Consider the following 14,682-nt stretch of genomic DNA (forward strand, 5'->3'; position numbering starts at 1 on the left):
ATTATTTTTAATTATCTTCATCTTTTCTCTCATTTTAACTCCATTCTGTGTCAACAAGCGTTTGTGCTGCTGATGAGGTTTTAACATTCTTCCTTCAACCTAAAGACCTCCATCTTATTTTAATGACTCTTTACACATGTCTGTCAGACAGCTGTGTTCAAATTAATTTAATGGTGATCAGAACTAGAGAGATTTAAATGTAGCACCCTGTTGCCACAGACCACAGGCTCCAACGCCCTTTAAGGCAGCTGTAGACAGACAGCAGTGTAGGATTGCAAATGAATGAAGCATTGGCGAGCACAATGAACAGAAAGCCACTTATGATTATTAAAGGCCTGAGAACCAGTGACAGATCGAGGAGGTGTGTGAGTGTGGTGGATGTGGAGGGAGGGTGTGTAGGTGATAATTGGAGTTGGATATGTACACCAGGAGTCGCCACAGCTTCATGAAACATTCATGAGGCAGAAACAAGCCGAGATCGAGCGAGTGATGGCAGGCAGATCACACGAGCGCTGATTCCATATGCATCAGACTGCCTGACCTGTGTGTCGCTGCTGCCAGCGAGCCGCATGAATCACAATCAGCTGCAGGAAGGTAACAGCGGCGAGGCTGAGCCGAGACAACACGTCCCAGATAATGTGCAGCGATGCAGATTTAACGATAACGCCGGGATGAGAGACACATTCATGCAGTGAAACATCAACCTTGGATAGATGCTCCCACAGCAATGATACCTGAACTCAGTGTGTTCAGCATTCATGAAAACATTACAGAGAACTGACGCCTTCATCCATCTCACACGCTGATGGATGAAGGCACATTTTTTAAGTCATAAATATGTTAATTTCTTCATGTAGCCAGTTTTATGGCTCCTTCACTCTCTGGATCAATACGCAGAGAAACAGCTGCTGAATGTCACATTTAAGCTTTAAACATCTGTCTTAAACTTTGACGATATAAAAAAAATTCAATAAAAAATAGTTGGATACACTGCAAAATATGACAGCCTCACTGTGCTACATTCTACATGAGCTGCTGGTTTTATTCACTATCTATGACTTTTAATGCCCGTGAAAGTACAAACTATAATCCATCTAAAGAAACACAACCACTTCAAATAAAGCTCAGCAACAAATCCAGTCGACACACACAGTGTCAGCTGAATACTGAGTACATTAACGACTGCAGTGCACAAAGTCAACCACTATCTATACTAACACTTTACACAGCAGTGAATGTTCAGTCGTTGCTTTTACATGAGCAGATTTGTGAATATTCAAGGTTCCTAAAAGTTCAGAAAAGTATAAGCCAATATCTAAGTGTTTTTATCACACGTCTGTCCTCCAGGATCAGGTAGATATTCTTAATGGTGAAAAACATTGTGCACTGTGCGGCGTCAAACGAATTATGAATTTATCCATCCATCCATCATCTGTACACATTATATGTACGCCGCTTAATCCTCTGCAGGGTCGCGGGGGGGCTGGAGCCTATCCCAGCTGACTTAGGGCGAAGGCAGGGGACACCCTGGACAGGTCGCCAGTCTATCGCAGGGCTACACATAGAGACGAACAACCAGGCACACTCTCATTCACACCTACGGAGACTTAGAACTTAGAATAATCAATTAACCTCAGTAAGTTTTTGGACTGTGGGAGGAAGCCGGAGTACCCGGTGAAAACCCACGCTTGCACAGGGAGAACATACAAACTCCACACAGAAAGATCCCAGGCGTCCCAACCGGGACGCAAACCGGCGATCTTCTAGCTGTGAGGCAGCAGTGCTAACCACTGGGCCACTGTGCAGCCCATTATGAATTTATGATTTTGAAATAACTTCACTGATTTGGGTAAACTGGTTTATATTTTCAAATACATATTCAATGCAGTTGGATATTTATCTTAGTTCAACATGCAGCTAAGTAAAATGAGAATGTGGCTGTCAGCTGTGACTTACCATTTCCTCTCTTCTTGGGTGATTTAGAAACTCTGCTTCTATTGGATGACGACACTCCGCTCTCACTCATGGAGTCGTGTGTTGAAGATGTGCTGCCGGTGGTCTCGCTGTCTCGGATCATACTCTCATAGCCACTGCTCCCACCACTGTGGTAGAACAAGGCAGTGCGGCCCATGGCCGGGGGCAGCTCCCCACTGAGGATGCTGCTGTTGTCACTGCCGTGCCCGCTGCTGTAGCGCTGTGGCTTTCGGGGCGCGGTGATCTTGCTGTAAGGAGATGGCAGTGGTGTGCTGGTGGGCGAGCTGCTGACGCTACTCGTCCTGCTGTCAATGCCATCATTTCCTGTCACTCCGGGCCCACTGCTGAGCTGATTCCTTTGACTCCCAGTGGCTAGCTCGCTCACCCGGCTGTTAGCTGCCCTGCTAATGGCCTGCTTTGTGCCCATGATGGTGCCTCTTCCCATCTTGCTTCCTGTCCCCGACCGAGGTGGGGACTTTCCTGTTGGAGGTAGGCTTGGGTTGCGTCCAGCTACATTGTCAAGAAGTTTCGGGGAAGAGCTCGGGCTCTTGGAACTACTGGCAGACAGGGTTCGAACCTTCGATCCACCAGAAACTGCTACTCGTGAGCTGCTGTTGCCTTTGACCTGCCCCAGTGCCTTGATTGTACTTGCAAAGACACCAGGGGAAACTTGTGAAGAAGAAGCAGAGGTGGAGTTGGATGCTGGAACTCCGAGTCTTGGCACTGATCTGTTGGATCTGCTGTTTCCTCTGACAGTAGCACCACTGTTCTCCCTGAACAGTTCAGGCTTGGACCCAGCTAAGGTTTGGCTGTCACATCCTTCCAGAGACATCAGACTCCCGTAGTGCCTGGAGGACTCTGCTTTGGCCCCACGTGTCTTCAGGCTTGAAGTCCTGGCAGAGACATGCTCTGTTTTTAGACTGGACGTCCTGTGACTGAAGGAATCTGCCCGCAGCCTGGTGCTGAAATCTTCCTCTGAGGTCGATGCTTTGGAGAATGAAGACTTTCCAATGTCACTGCTTGTTTTTAAGGCACTTGGAAATAACACAGTCCTCGTCTTTTGTTCTTGGCTTGACTGTCTGACAGTTGGACCAGAAGGACAGATGTTTCCAGACTTTGAGATCCCGATGCTTTTCTGCCCATTAGCCTTTTTCCCCAAGGATGAAAACCTCAAGGTGGCCATCACTGACATGCTCTCAGGACCCCATTTAGATTCTGAACTCTGGGGAGTAGATACAGTTCCAAGAGTCGTTGCACCTCGGGTGAGTTGTGGCAGCTTGATGAGGGTGTCTCCTCTCCTGTTGCTCGATCTTTCACAACCATCAACAGCCCTCTGAGCTGAAAGCGACACTTGTGCTTTTGGAGGTCGAGGGACACTGTTACTGTTTCCTATGGGCCTCTTAGAGGAAACACTACTTGTGCCACTTTTTGTTGGCTTACTTGCAGAGAGACACTCAACCTCTTTGGGATCAAAGTCACTGCTTCCCTGAGGCAAAAAGTCTTCTTGTCTGCCTTCCTGCCTGCTGAAGCCCACGACTGCAGATGAGGTAGACTTGTTTTTCCTGGGAAGACTGGAATGGGCGCCATGATGAGGAATCTGGGCTGAAGTGTTCAGAGTATTGGCTCTCGTCCTAAGAGAGCCTTTAAGAGAGGCTTTGGTTGAGTCAGGGGAGGGGGGACACTTGATAAAGGGAGACTTGTTTGGAGTAGCATGGCTACTGTCCAGCTCTGAGAAACAGCCACTGTCATTCAGGGAGCTCTTGATGCCATGCTGCAAAAACGTCTGTTTAAGAAATGGTGAGGTTAGCACGGATGCATGCCCTGTCGCCATGTTTTTCTCCCTCCTGTAAAGGCTGCTAGTTGAATGAGTAGCTTCACTTTCAGCTGAATGAACACTTTGTTCACCTGGCCATGAACAAACAGCTGATTGTTTGTTGCTGTCTTGTAAAAACATGCTAAGACCAGCCCTCGGTCCCATGGATTCTTGTTGAGATGTATAAGCATCATACTCATCGTTAATACTGCTGATGATGCTCACAGGATGAGCGCCGCTGGCTGATCTATGCAGACTGCAGTCACTGTTGAAACTGAGCAGGTTGGAGGGGCGGCCATTGTCCGGAACAAGGCCATGAGGAAGCTCTTCTACGACTGTGAACACCAGCTCATCCTCTCCGTTCAGCTCCACGGGCTGCTGCAGGGTAACTGTAGTCCTCAAAAAATCCCTGTCCAGGCACCTTCCTAACAGGGCTGCCTGAAGGCTGTTGTCTTCCATGACAGATCTGCTTGTAGTGGGGACCATCTCTGTGTTTGAGGACCCCTCTGGCTGGCCTTTCCACAGAGCTGGTTGACTCATACCCACAGGGGGAGTCCTACCAATGACCTCCCCAGGCTGAGAAGCTGCCCTGGATATCCTGGGTAAGGATGGTGAGGCTGATGGCTTGGGCACACCTCCTCTGAGGTAGACCTTCTCTCGCACAACTGGCTCTGGATCCTGGGAGAAACTCCAGCTGGGCTTCGTGACAGATGACCGTAAGAGGTTGGCTGAAAGTTTTTCACCATCCGCACTAGTCCTCTTGGACGTGTCCATGAGACTGCTGGCTGAAGGGAATCTGGACAGTTCCTGATCAGGTTTATTTGTGCTTGTGGTTGCTGTGCTCTCAGAGAACTTTAGGGAGGAGATGGTGTTGGACTTGGGTGGAGACCTTGCCTCTGAGGGTTTAGTTGCTCCAGTCTGAGTCCTAAGTACTGCTGCTTGTGCTGCTTTGCCCTCTGTGCTGAACACAGCCGGACCCTCACTGCCGTCGATGCAATCGAGTCTCTCCTGCAGCTCTGCGAATGTGTTACACTTAAAATGATCAGACGGGGGAGCGTCTTTGAATCGCTTTTTGTTCAGGGAGGGGATGATAGGTACAAAAGAAGGCGGTCCCTCGTTGTCGCTCAGTTCTTGGTCTGAGATGGCTGCCCCCCCAGGTCCGACGTAGATGACGGTGTCACAGGAGTGTTCGCTGCTGGAGGAATAGTCGGGATCACTGGAGAGCAGCAGGGGCATGTCCGGGTCGAGGGCCATGGTCCGAGGATGGAAGGGTCGCAGGTGAGGAGGCCGATGGGACGGACCTTCTTCACAAGAACTCTCTCCTCCGGACGAGCTGGAGGCGTACTGCAGAGACAGAAACATAGGGGCATTAATACACCAATGCCAATAAGATGGTGAAGCTGTAACCCCTGATTCCATACAGTGTTTTCAATCTATAGAATACAACTACAGAAAGGCAGAAAGAGCTGACTGAATTATGACTGTATGACTCTGATCACATCATAGAGCAGAGGGTTTTTACTGCCTCAAGAAATTAGCTGAAACACATTCAGAGAGCAAAATATCTGTAACTCTCATTGAATGATATGAAAATGTTCAAGCCTCTGAAATTTAAAAACAAATCACTTGATTCTTGATTTTTGCTTCAAGTTTGTCCAGAAATAGCTTCAATGTTTTATATAAAATGTCACCATTATTTCCGGATTTATGTCAGGAAATCAGTGAGTAAAATCGCTCCAGAAAAGGAGTTGAAGAATTGATCAGTTTAATGTTAATTGATTGATAAATATTCTTTTCCAAGAAGTTTTTGTGTGTTTCTAACATTGTTGTGTTTTAATTATTTCATTGTGTTTGTGTTTCCTTCCTCAAATCACCTCTTGACAGAATAAATGATGTTGAATTGAAATAAGCAATTTCTTCTTTGTCCTCTCTTTATTTTAAGACATTATGATGAAAAAATAATCTACATTTTTCAGTCCTGATCTCATGCGTTCATTTTAGAATTAACTGGCGAATAAATCATCAAACCTTTGGGTTTGACTGATAAATATCAATAATTGATCTCTTCCCGGTAACCTTTGTACCTTGTTCTTCTTCTTCCTCATGCGGTGGATGCGTGAGGCCAGCTGCACTGTGGTCAGCGTCTCCATGTAGTTGGCTGGGGAGTCGGAGATGTGTGCGATCATGGTAGTTTGACAGTTGATGTTTCCCAGGGATTCACTGAGCAGCATGGTGAGCTTACTGTCCCTGAATAATACATCAAGAAACCCCTCGTTAGTAAAAAAAAAAGGGGCTGAGAAACCCCTGAGGAGCCCAGAAACCATTCATTACCCGACGCAACAGTTGGGCACAAAAAGGAATAAGAAGGATCTCTGATTTCACATTAATGAAGCCGGCTTTGAACCACACGCCACATGTGATCCGTTGGCAGAAATGGAGAGAAACGGCCGTGAAATCTTGTCTTTAAGAAGTAGAGCGAACATCGACAAAGTGCGGCCGAAGCTTCTTTTAACCACGACGAAAACAGACGAGTCTCTTCTGGCTCAACATGCAAACAACCTGCATTGAATCACACCAGGTGTGTGTCCATCAAACATTAGGTTTTACACATTTGAGAAATGTATTGTATAACAGTTCCAGTTCTCACGAGGAACGTCACGATTCATCAAACTCACGATCTGATCCAATTCAACTTGTGATTTAATTGTTTTTCTTTGATAAATTTTTGATTTCTAAAGATCATCACATCATTGACTTTATGCACTGACTGTCGTTTACATCTTCAGATTCCACTTCAAAAAGTGTTAAATGTTTTACTGGAGGTCTGTAAGTTCATCTGCAGACACAAAATACCAAAAATATTCAACAGAAACACACAGTTAGATGGAGCATTGCTTAAATCCCACTTCTTCATCAATCTGAGTGAAAATCACACAGAAAGACGTGAAAAGAAGAAACACCAGACACAAACACACAAACTGTTCAGACCTGATATTAACATCAGTCTCAGATCGACATGAAACAAACCCGTCCATCACTTAGACAAACAGACTCCAGTCCAAATAATGCAGAATTAGTTTCAGAGTTTATAAAGTTTCTCTAACTCATCAACTCACTAAACTGACACATTTGTTAAGGGAGTCTGGTGATGATGTGGTGATTAGTTCAGTGAAACAGTGTGTTGTTGCTTACTTTAGCACCTTTACATGATCCTGATCTTTCTTTCTCTTGTCTTCTGAATGTCTGAAGGTGAACAATCTTTTTTTTTTTTTTTTTATCTGTCTCAGAATTTCTGCCATTTTTACTAAATTGTAAACAAACATAAAATCAGACAGAAATGAAACAAATCAGATGACAACAAAATCAAACATTGAGGAGACAGAATGAGTCCCTGAGCTGGACACATCAGACCTCCCTGAAGAAGAAGAGCTCTCGGATCTTAATGAGATCTTTCTGGCTAATGAAAGATAAATGAATAAATAAATAAAGACGGATCTCCACAAACCAATCAGCCTGCAGAGCAAACACCCGGAGGATTGAACACACATCAGTCAGCTTCACAATCTGATTTATTCATCTGTGTAATCTACGTTTCAGGGCGACTGAAGCTCATTAAAATACAGTAAACTCTCTGCTGTCTGTCCTCTGACCCCTGGCAGCTTCATTAAACGCCCGCAGTGACAGCTCGTACCTGTAGGGAACATGTTTGGCTCCGTTGGCGAGGGCGAGGATGACGTTTCCCAGCGCAGACAGAGACAGACACTGACTTCCACCTCCCTCTCTGGTCCTGCTGATGTCCGTCTCACAGCTCCCCAAGTCCAGCAGGTGGAGACGACTCCGACCAGACACTTAGAGACGGAGAGACGATGCAGCCTGGTTAACTTATTGGTGCTGGTTTCATGACCGTGTAATTGATATGTTTATTGGCAGAAACATAATCAATGTTTTTTTAAATAATTGATTGGCTGTTTAAAGTCATTTATCAGGTGAAAACATCAGCTGGAACATGAGACAGATGTTCTTCAGGCATCTTCTGCTCTGTTTGACTCCAGTGAAGGTGAGTGTCGTACAGACAGTGAAGAGTCTCTGCTGTTAGCATCATTGTCTGCTTGAAATGTGAGAAAAAGTCTATGGACCCTGGTGTGGAGGAGCTCTGCAGCACAGGCTTCACACTGAGAGAGTGACTGTGTGGATGCGAGTCGCTGCAGGACTGAATAACTGATAATAAACAGATCATGTGAAGCCTCCACAGCCCTGAGACCAGAACCACAGCTTTCAGACTGAGCTCATTTCATTTGTTTTGTTTTGTTGACGTAGACCCAGAGACACCAGAACCACCAGAACCACTCTGTGAGACATTGATGACGATCAAATAAACAATTAAACCATCCAAAATAAAATCTGTTTACAGCCTGAAAACCCCCATACAGCCCAGACTGTGACCATCAAGTCACACTCCAAATCTAAACCAACAAGTCTCAATCCAAGACCAAGACCCAAGTCAAGCCCAGAGTCCGGAGTCACTGAACAGGTCATGGAAGGCAACACCACAAGTCCAGAGTCAAGTCCCAACAGGTTCCACATTAAGATAATTGTTTTGTTATACGAGTCCCATGTCAAGGTCCAAGTCAAGACCAACAATTCCAACGTGAAGAGCAAAGTCAGTTCCTGAGTTCAGGGCTTAGACAAGACAAGGCAAGACAGGCAAGACAGGCAAGTTCCAATTCAAGATGACCAAGTCCTGAGTCCATCTCCAAGACAAGTGATTAGTCAAGACCAACAAGTTCCAAGTCAAACAAAGTCCTGACTAGATTTTTAGGCACGATCTAACCATCTGATGTTTGCAGTTTGATCTGATACTAAATCTCTGCAAGGACACTGAAGTCACGGGTCATTGATTTTCCAGTAAAAGTTCAGCTGCAAGTCTTTTTGGATCAGTCGTCAGGCTCATGACTCCATAATGTTTAAACCAAATACATTAATATATTCATGTTTACACAAACCATGGAGACATTTAAAAGATGCCATTAGAATAAATGAAGGTAATAAATCATGTGTGTGTGTCCTGAAGCAGCTCAGATCAGTCTGTTGAATCTCTGCTGCTTTAAACTGCCTCTTCATCTCATTAAGTCAGAGAAATGATCCACCGGCTGCATCAGCAACATTTACAAAGTGCTGAGAGCAGCTGAGTGGACACTTTCATACCCACCGGTCTATAAACACTGCGGACACCGAGGCTTCAGCTTAGCGAAGCCTCTCCACCTGTTGATGCTGTTGTGGAGCTCATCGGCAGCTTCAGCTAAAGCTAACCAGCAGCTTCATGTTGGACATGAACAGACAGCTGAGACACACTGATGGGAGGTTTAACTGTTGTCTGAGGAGTCGGAGACAATGACCTGCTGTCTGCGGTTGTGAGCCGGACAGGTGAGCTGGACAGGTGAGCTGGACAGGTGAGCTCACTGCTGCTCAGACCTGAAATCATTTTCATCTGCCACTCAAACCAAACAATGAAACAAAGATCTCTTTAACAAGATTTGTCAGTGTTTAAGCTGTTCATGTGAGATGCATCACATCATTTTACATCAGAGAGTCCAGGTCTTCAAGTCAATGCCAACAAGTCCCCAGTTTAACACCAACAAGTCCCCAGTTTAACACCAACAAGTCCCCAGTTTAACACCAACAAGTCCCCAGTTTAACACCAACAAGTCCCCAGTTTAACACCAACAAGTCCCCAGTTTAACACCAACAAGTCCCCAGTTTAAGACCTCAACAATTCAACCCAAACAAGGACATGACTTGTCTGACTTCCTGTCTGTGGCTCTCAGCTCTGAGCTATTTGGTTCCTCTTTGGTTCCCTGAAGACAGAGACCTTTAGAACCCCTCAGACAGACTGAACATATAAACAGAGTCTCCTGTGAAAAATCACTGACTTGCTGCCTTGTTGCTCTTGTCCGGCCTCTCCTGGTAGAGGTGCAGGGTGAACAGGAAGTGCGAGTTCCTCCGGGCCTCCTGGTCGCTCGGTGCCCGACTGCTTCTCCTTGCTGCCAAGGCGCCGTCCAGGAAAAACGCTGCTCGCTCAGCACTGGTCGCCCACAGCTCCGTCTGGTTCTGCAGCTGATGGAGAGACAGAATGAGGCCCTGTCCACACCAGACCAGGTCATCTTGCATGTTGCTGCTGTCTCCTTGAGAAAGCTGCAATTGGGGTTGCTAGTGTGATGGAAAAATTCCTTTTCATTATGGGTTGATGAATTTTGAGCTATTTTGTTGAATATGATTTCTTAAAAACATTTATCTAACTTGCTTCATGTGACTGCAAATGTATGAACACCTAACCTCTGCCCTGTATGACTGTAATAGAGTCACGAACCAGCCAAAACTCAGATAGAAAGTCGTCTTCTTGTCTCATGTTTTATGTCTGATAATTTTATGCTTCACACAGAGTCCCAGGTCATGCGTCATGAAGTTTTAACTTTATGTCTTGTGTCGATGAGAAGCCTGTCTGATTGGGATAGTCGTATGTACGTGTGTGTGTAGCTTAATCACTGCTGGCACTGAGAGTGCTTGTCTCTTCCCCTGACCTTGTTGATATCTGTGTATAAATTGTCAACACTCCTTTACTCTGGGCTCATTCACTCAGCTCATGAATTTGACTGTGTGGTGAGTCCATCTGCAGATGGTTGGATTAAACTTACCAAAAAGACAGATCTGACTTTACTCTTTTATTGACAGAAATTTCCACCACACTAGCAAGAGGAGCAGTCTCCTTCGCTGCTCATCCAGGCGCCGCCGTTGTTGCATTAGGTTGAGCAGCTGGACATGACAGCTGAACACAGCTGACAGCAAGACAATAAACAACTTTTTCACGCCCATTTTAGCCAAGTTATCAAGCATAGCTAGTTAACAACCTCTAACCACCTTCTAACTGTCGTCACTCTGTGTTTACATTGCTGCACGTGCAATATTTACAGAGGCACACGCTCAGCTCTGACATAAGCAGTGGAAATTTTCGCGGATGTCATATCCACACGCAATCGCTGAAATCGGCCGAAAACCTCACCCTGGACTCCAGTTTCAAACGACCATGGTTTCAGTGTTCCAAAAGCACAGTTGCATGTGGACAGAACAGTAAAACCAGGAACATAACTTCATGGTTGCAAAATTACCCAGGCTGGTGTGGACAGGCTCTGAGACATGAGAGGCAGAAAGAAGCCAGAGGAAACAGAAACATGGTGACATCTCGTCATGTCAACAGAAGTGTGACACTCAAGTCACAGAGCAGCAGAAATAACTCGAGTCTGTGGGAGAGATTAAAACCTCATTATTAACTTTTGTCATCTAGAATGAAGGAGACGTGACTGAGGAGAAAGATAAGAGCTGAAACAAGTCAGAATGAGGTTTGATAAAGAAAAAGAAGTTCTGCATGAAAAACGTGGAAATTAAAGTGAGAGGAGATAAAAAGTGTGGGACAGAAGCAGCAGGAGATTAAACTGAGTAAGAAGAGGGTTAACCCAAGGTCAGGACTAATGGGACAGTCGTGGACAGATGTGAAGATGAAGAGAGGAGGCAGTGAAGGGAGGAGGCAGAGGTGTCGGCTCGGCCTAACCAGCCCAGACACACTTCTTCAGTAACTGAACCAACAGAAAAACATACATTACCATAACGAGCCAACCAAACAGAAGAAGAAGTCTTCCCAGTGGGATCCGTAATAATAATGTGAGAAACACTGAACACATCAGAATGTTGGACTGTCATGAACAATCCAGCTATGACAGTGTAACATTAGCTAGGTAGCTAGTTAGCTACAGTGCTATTAGCAGAACAACAGTGATTGTTTCATGTTCGTTATAAAGAAAAAGACAGTAATACTTCAGAGTTCTGATGACGCTCATCTGAATCGCTCTGAAAAACCTCTGTTTGGAGGAACATGTACAAGAACCAGGCTCACTACACCTGGATGGAGGGGATGGTGTCTAAGGACTGGGCCGGTCACGCCGGAGGATCTCAGTGCACAGAGAATATAATATTCAAAATGAGCATAAGCATCCGGAAAGTTCTGTGTCACGTGAGCAAACATGTTTCAGATCACACTTATGTGTTCATTCAATCGGGTGCAGGGAAACATGGAACTGTCCATCATCCCTCTATCAGTCGTTTTAGTTTCCATCTTTTATTTTGAAAATCTAGTGACTGTATGGTGATGCTGAAAGATCCTGGTGGAGGAGGTGGAGGAAGAGTTTCTCTACCTGTGACCCACAGAGGGGATCTTCTCTCAGGGACACCGCGGGGCCCGGGGCCTCCTGCTGGCCCCCTGCTGCTGAGGAGGAGGAGGAGAGTTCAGCGAGGAGGTCGGTGAGCGTTTCCTCCCGACCGGAGATCTCCACCGCCGACACTCTGACGGAGAAACGAGCTCCTGACTTCTCCGTCCGCGCCTCGATCACCTTAAAGAGCCACGAGACAGCTGTAGGAGCCACGCCCAGACTCTGGGTGGAGCAGTCCCGACCAATCATGGTGTACGTCTTACCTGAAGAGGGTGGAGTCAATGCAACAGTGAGGTAACACGTTAAAAAAGTGTGTGTGTGCGTGTGTGTGTGCGCGTGTGTTACCCAGGTTAGCGTGTCCGAAGCAGAAGATGCAGCCGTCTGCTCCGTTCACCACCGACTGGATGACTTCAGCCACCGTCCCTGAACACACCTCAGCCTATCAGAGTCCAGAACCAGTTAGTATCGACCAATCTCGTTGAGTATATTAATATAATGTGTTCAGGTTCTGGTTCCTGACAGTGACGTCACATATTGTCATCAGAACAGCCGGAAGCTCGACTCAACTCGCTAACAATCCACAACATTTCTCATTTTCTTGAAAGAACTCCTGTGAATTTTTTTTTTTTTTTTTTTTTATCAAACTGACAGATCTTATAAACCCTACAGCTGTAATCTGATTACTCTGCTGCGCTCCATCATGTCTGCGTGTTTTCAGCCTCGCTGACCCATTCATCACCTGATGGTTTTGGTTCTGAACATTTACAACGTGTGTGAATGTTTACAGTCATCACATCTATAAACAAATACATCACATTTTAATAAATTATCTGAATATTCAAACATTATAAAGAATAGTATGAATGTTTGGTGCTGCTGGGCTGGAGAAGTCAAACGGATCAGAACACCCCGTCTCACCTGTGATGCATCCTGGGAGAAGATGGTGTCGAAGAGGAAGGTCTTCGGAGCAGCGGCGGAGGATCGTCTGTGGCCGGCGGCTGAGAGTCCTGCGGCCGACGTCTCGCAGAGAGTCAGCTGCTTCTTCCTGCCGTCCACCTTGAGGAGCGACATGGACTCTGAGGACTCGCTGCTGTGGACCGAACAGATCCGGACCATCACCCTCACCTGCAGACGAACAGGAATATCTTTAATTATGAAACAATATTCATTTATCAGAGATAATGTGATGGACGATTCATGCTGCCACGCCAGGACAAGAGAACGGATCAGAACCAGGCTGCCACATGACAGGACTGTTCCAACAAGATGAGTTCACTTTGTCAGGACACCAAACAAAACCTGCTGTTTATCGTGTGAAAACGTAAAACGTCTCACAGTATCACTTTGTTATAATATGATAATAATAATGTAAATTATTACAGTAAACTTTTAAACGTGTTCTTGATCCATTTTCTTTGTCCTGCCGCACCAAAGTTCTGTAAGATATAAACCTGCTGCTGGTGGAGAAGAGACGGCAGAATTTCTTCTCATACCAACAAAGTGATGTGAATATAATCCACATAATAATAATAATAATAATAATAATAATAATAATAATAATAATAATAATATCTGTGTCACAGAAACAATCACTTCACATAATCTGCACGAATAGATGAATAAAAAAGATGATTAAAGGATCATTTCTGCTGCTGTCTCTGACCTCAGACCAGCGTCCCGTTTTATGTTGTGACTCTGACGTGTTCTTATTGGTCGGTCTCAGAGCAGCTGAGTCAGCGCTTCGCGCTGGTGAGGAAGTCGAGTTTGAAGCCAGTAACGACGTGAGACGCAGCAGTTTTTAAACGATGTGTCGCTGTGAGTCAGCGGAGCGAATCATCGCCTCCTCAGTCCCCCAGCAGCCGACAGGAAGCAGCTGATCTGCAGCCAGTTACAGCAGGAGGGACCTTTACATTACTATACTGTACATTATCACACTGCAGAAAGCTGCTCTGTGGATCAGATCACATCCTCACAAACAACACCTTCTCTGTTTGTGAGGGAAAATGATCAGGAATGTAAGTTGAAGTCTGGTGCAGAGAGGTGAACTGAGCTGAGCGCCGCGTCGGTCAGTGCGTCTGAGAGGATGTTAAACCTGCGCTGGTTCATCAGGTCAGCGAGCCGCCAGCAGTCCAACACTCAGGATCTCCGAGTCTGTCAGCCTGAAGTCAGACCTGAGAGGCTAGTAGCACTGAGCAGCTACCAGCTAACAGAGCTAACAGCACTAACATCACTAACAGAGCTAACAGTGCTAACAGAGCTAACAGAGTTAACAGTGCTAACAGAGCTAACAGTGCTAACAGAACTAATAGAGCTAACAGTGCTCACAGAGCTAACAGTGCTCACAGAGCTAACAGTGCTCACAGAGCTAACAGTGCTAACCAGTATGTGATAGTTGTGCTGAAGGTCTGTCTGTGACCTAAAAACAGAAAACTGTGGCTCCTCCCTACAGACGACCTTTGACCCCTACCGACCCACAGTCTAAAAGGCTGCTAAACGGCATTCTGGGTAACAACCTAACATCTCACCTTCCCCATCCCTGGCTTGTCCTTGACCTTTGAGCCAGCCCGGAGGAGACATGGTGGGACGGCGGGCGGGGAGAGCTGCAGGGCCCCGCTGAAGCCCCCAGTGTAGAGCAGG

The 14,682-nt window shown here is 45.9% G+C and overlaps 1 protein-coding gene across 2 annotated transcripts in view; it reads right to left on the bottom strand.

The window, feature by feature from the left end:
- Positions 1-14,682, bottom strand: part of LOC119012731 (kinesin-like protein KIF26A) — a 36,348-nt gene that overhangs the window by 11,085 nt on the left and 10,581 nt on the right. For both annotated transcript variants that reach the window (XM_037086810.1, XM_037086811.1), the window contains 8 exons: positions 14,571-14,682; positions 12,964-13,170; positions 12,391-12,484; positions 12,031-12,308; positions 9,718-9,901; positions 7,479-7,635; positions 5,872-6,034; positions 1,957-5,131 (listed from right to left, as the gene is read on the bottom strand). The exon at positions 14,571-14,682 is cut by the window's right edge and continues 2 nt beyond it. In XM_037086810.1, coding sequence (XP_036942705.1) covers positions 1,957-5,131; positions 5,872-6,034; positions 7,479-7,635; positions 9,718-9,901; positions 12,031-12,308; positions 12,391-12,484; positions 12,964-13,170; positions 14,571-14,682 — 4,370 coding nt within the window. The remainder of the gene's footprint in view (positions 1-1,956; positions 5,132-5,871; positions 6,035-7,478; positions 7,636-9,717; positions 9,902-12,030; positions 12,309-12,390; positions 12,485-12,963; positions 13,171-14,570) is intronic.

This window comes from Acanthopagrus latus, chromosome 22, assembly GCF_904848185.1.
Source record: "Acanthopagrus latus isolate v.2019 chromosome 22, fAcaLat1.1, whole genome shotgun sequence".
NCBI lineage: Eukaryota > Metazoa > Chordata > Actinopteri > Spariformes > Sparidae > Acanthopagrus > Acanthopagrus latus.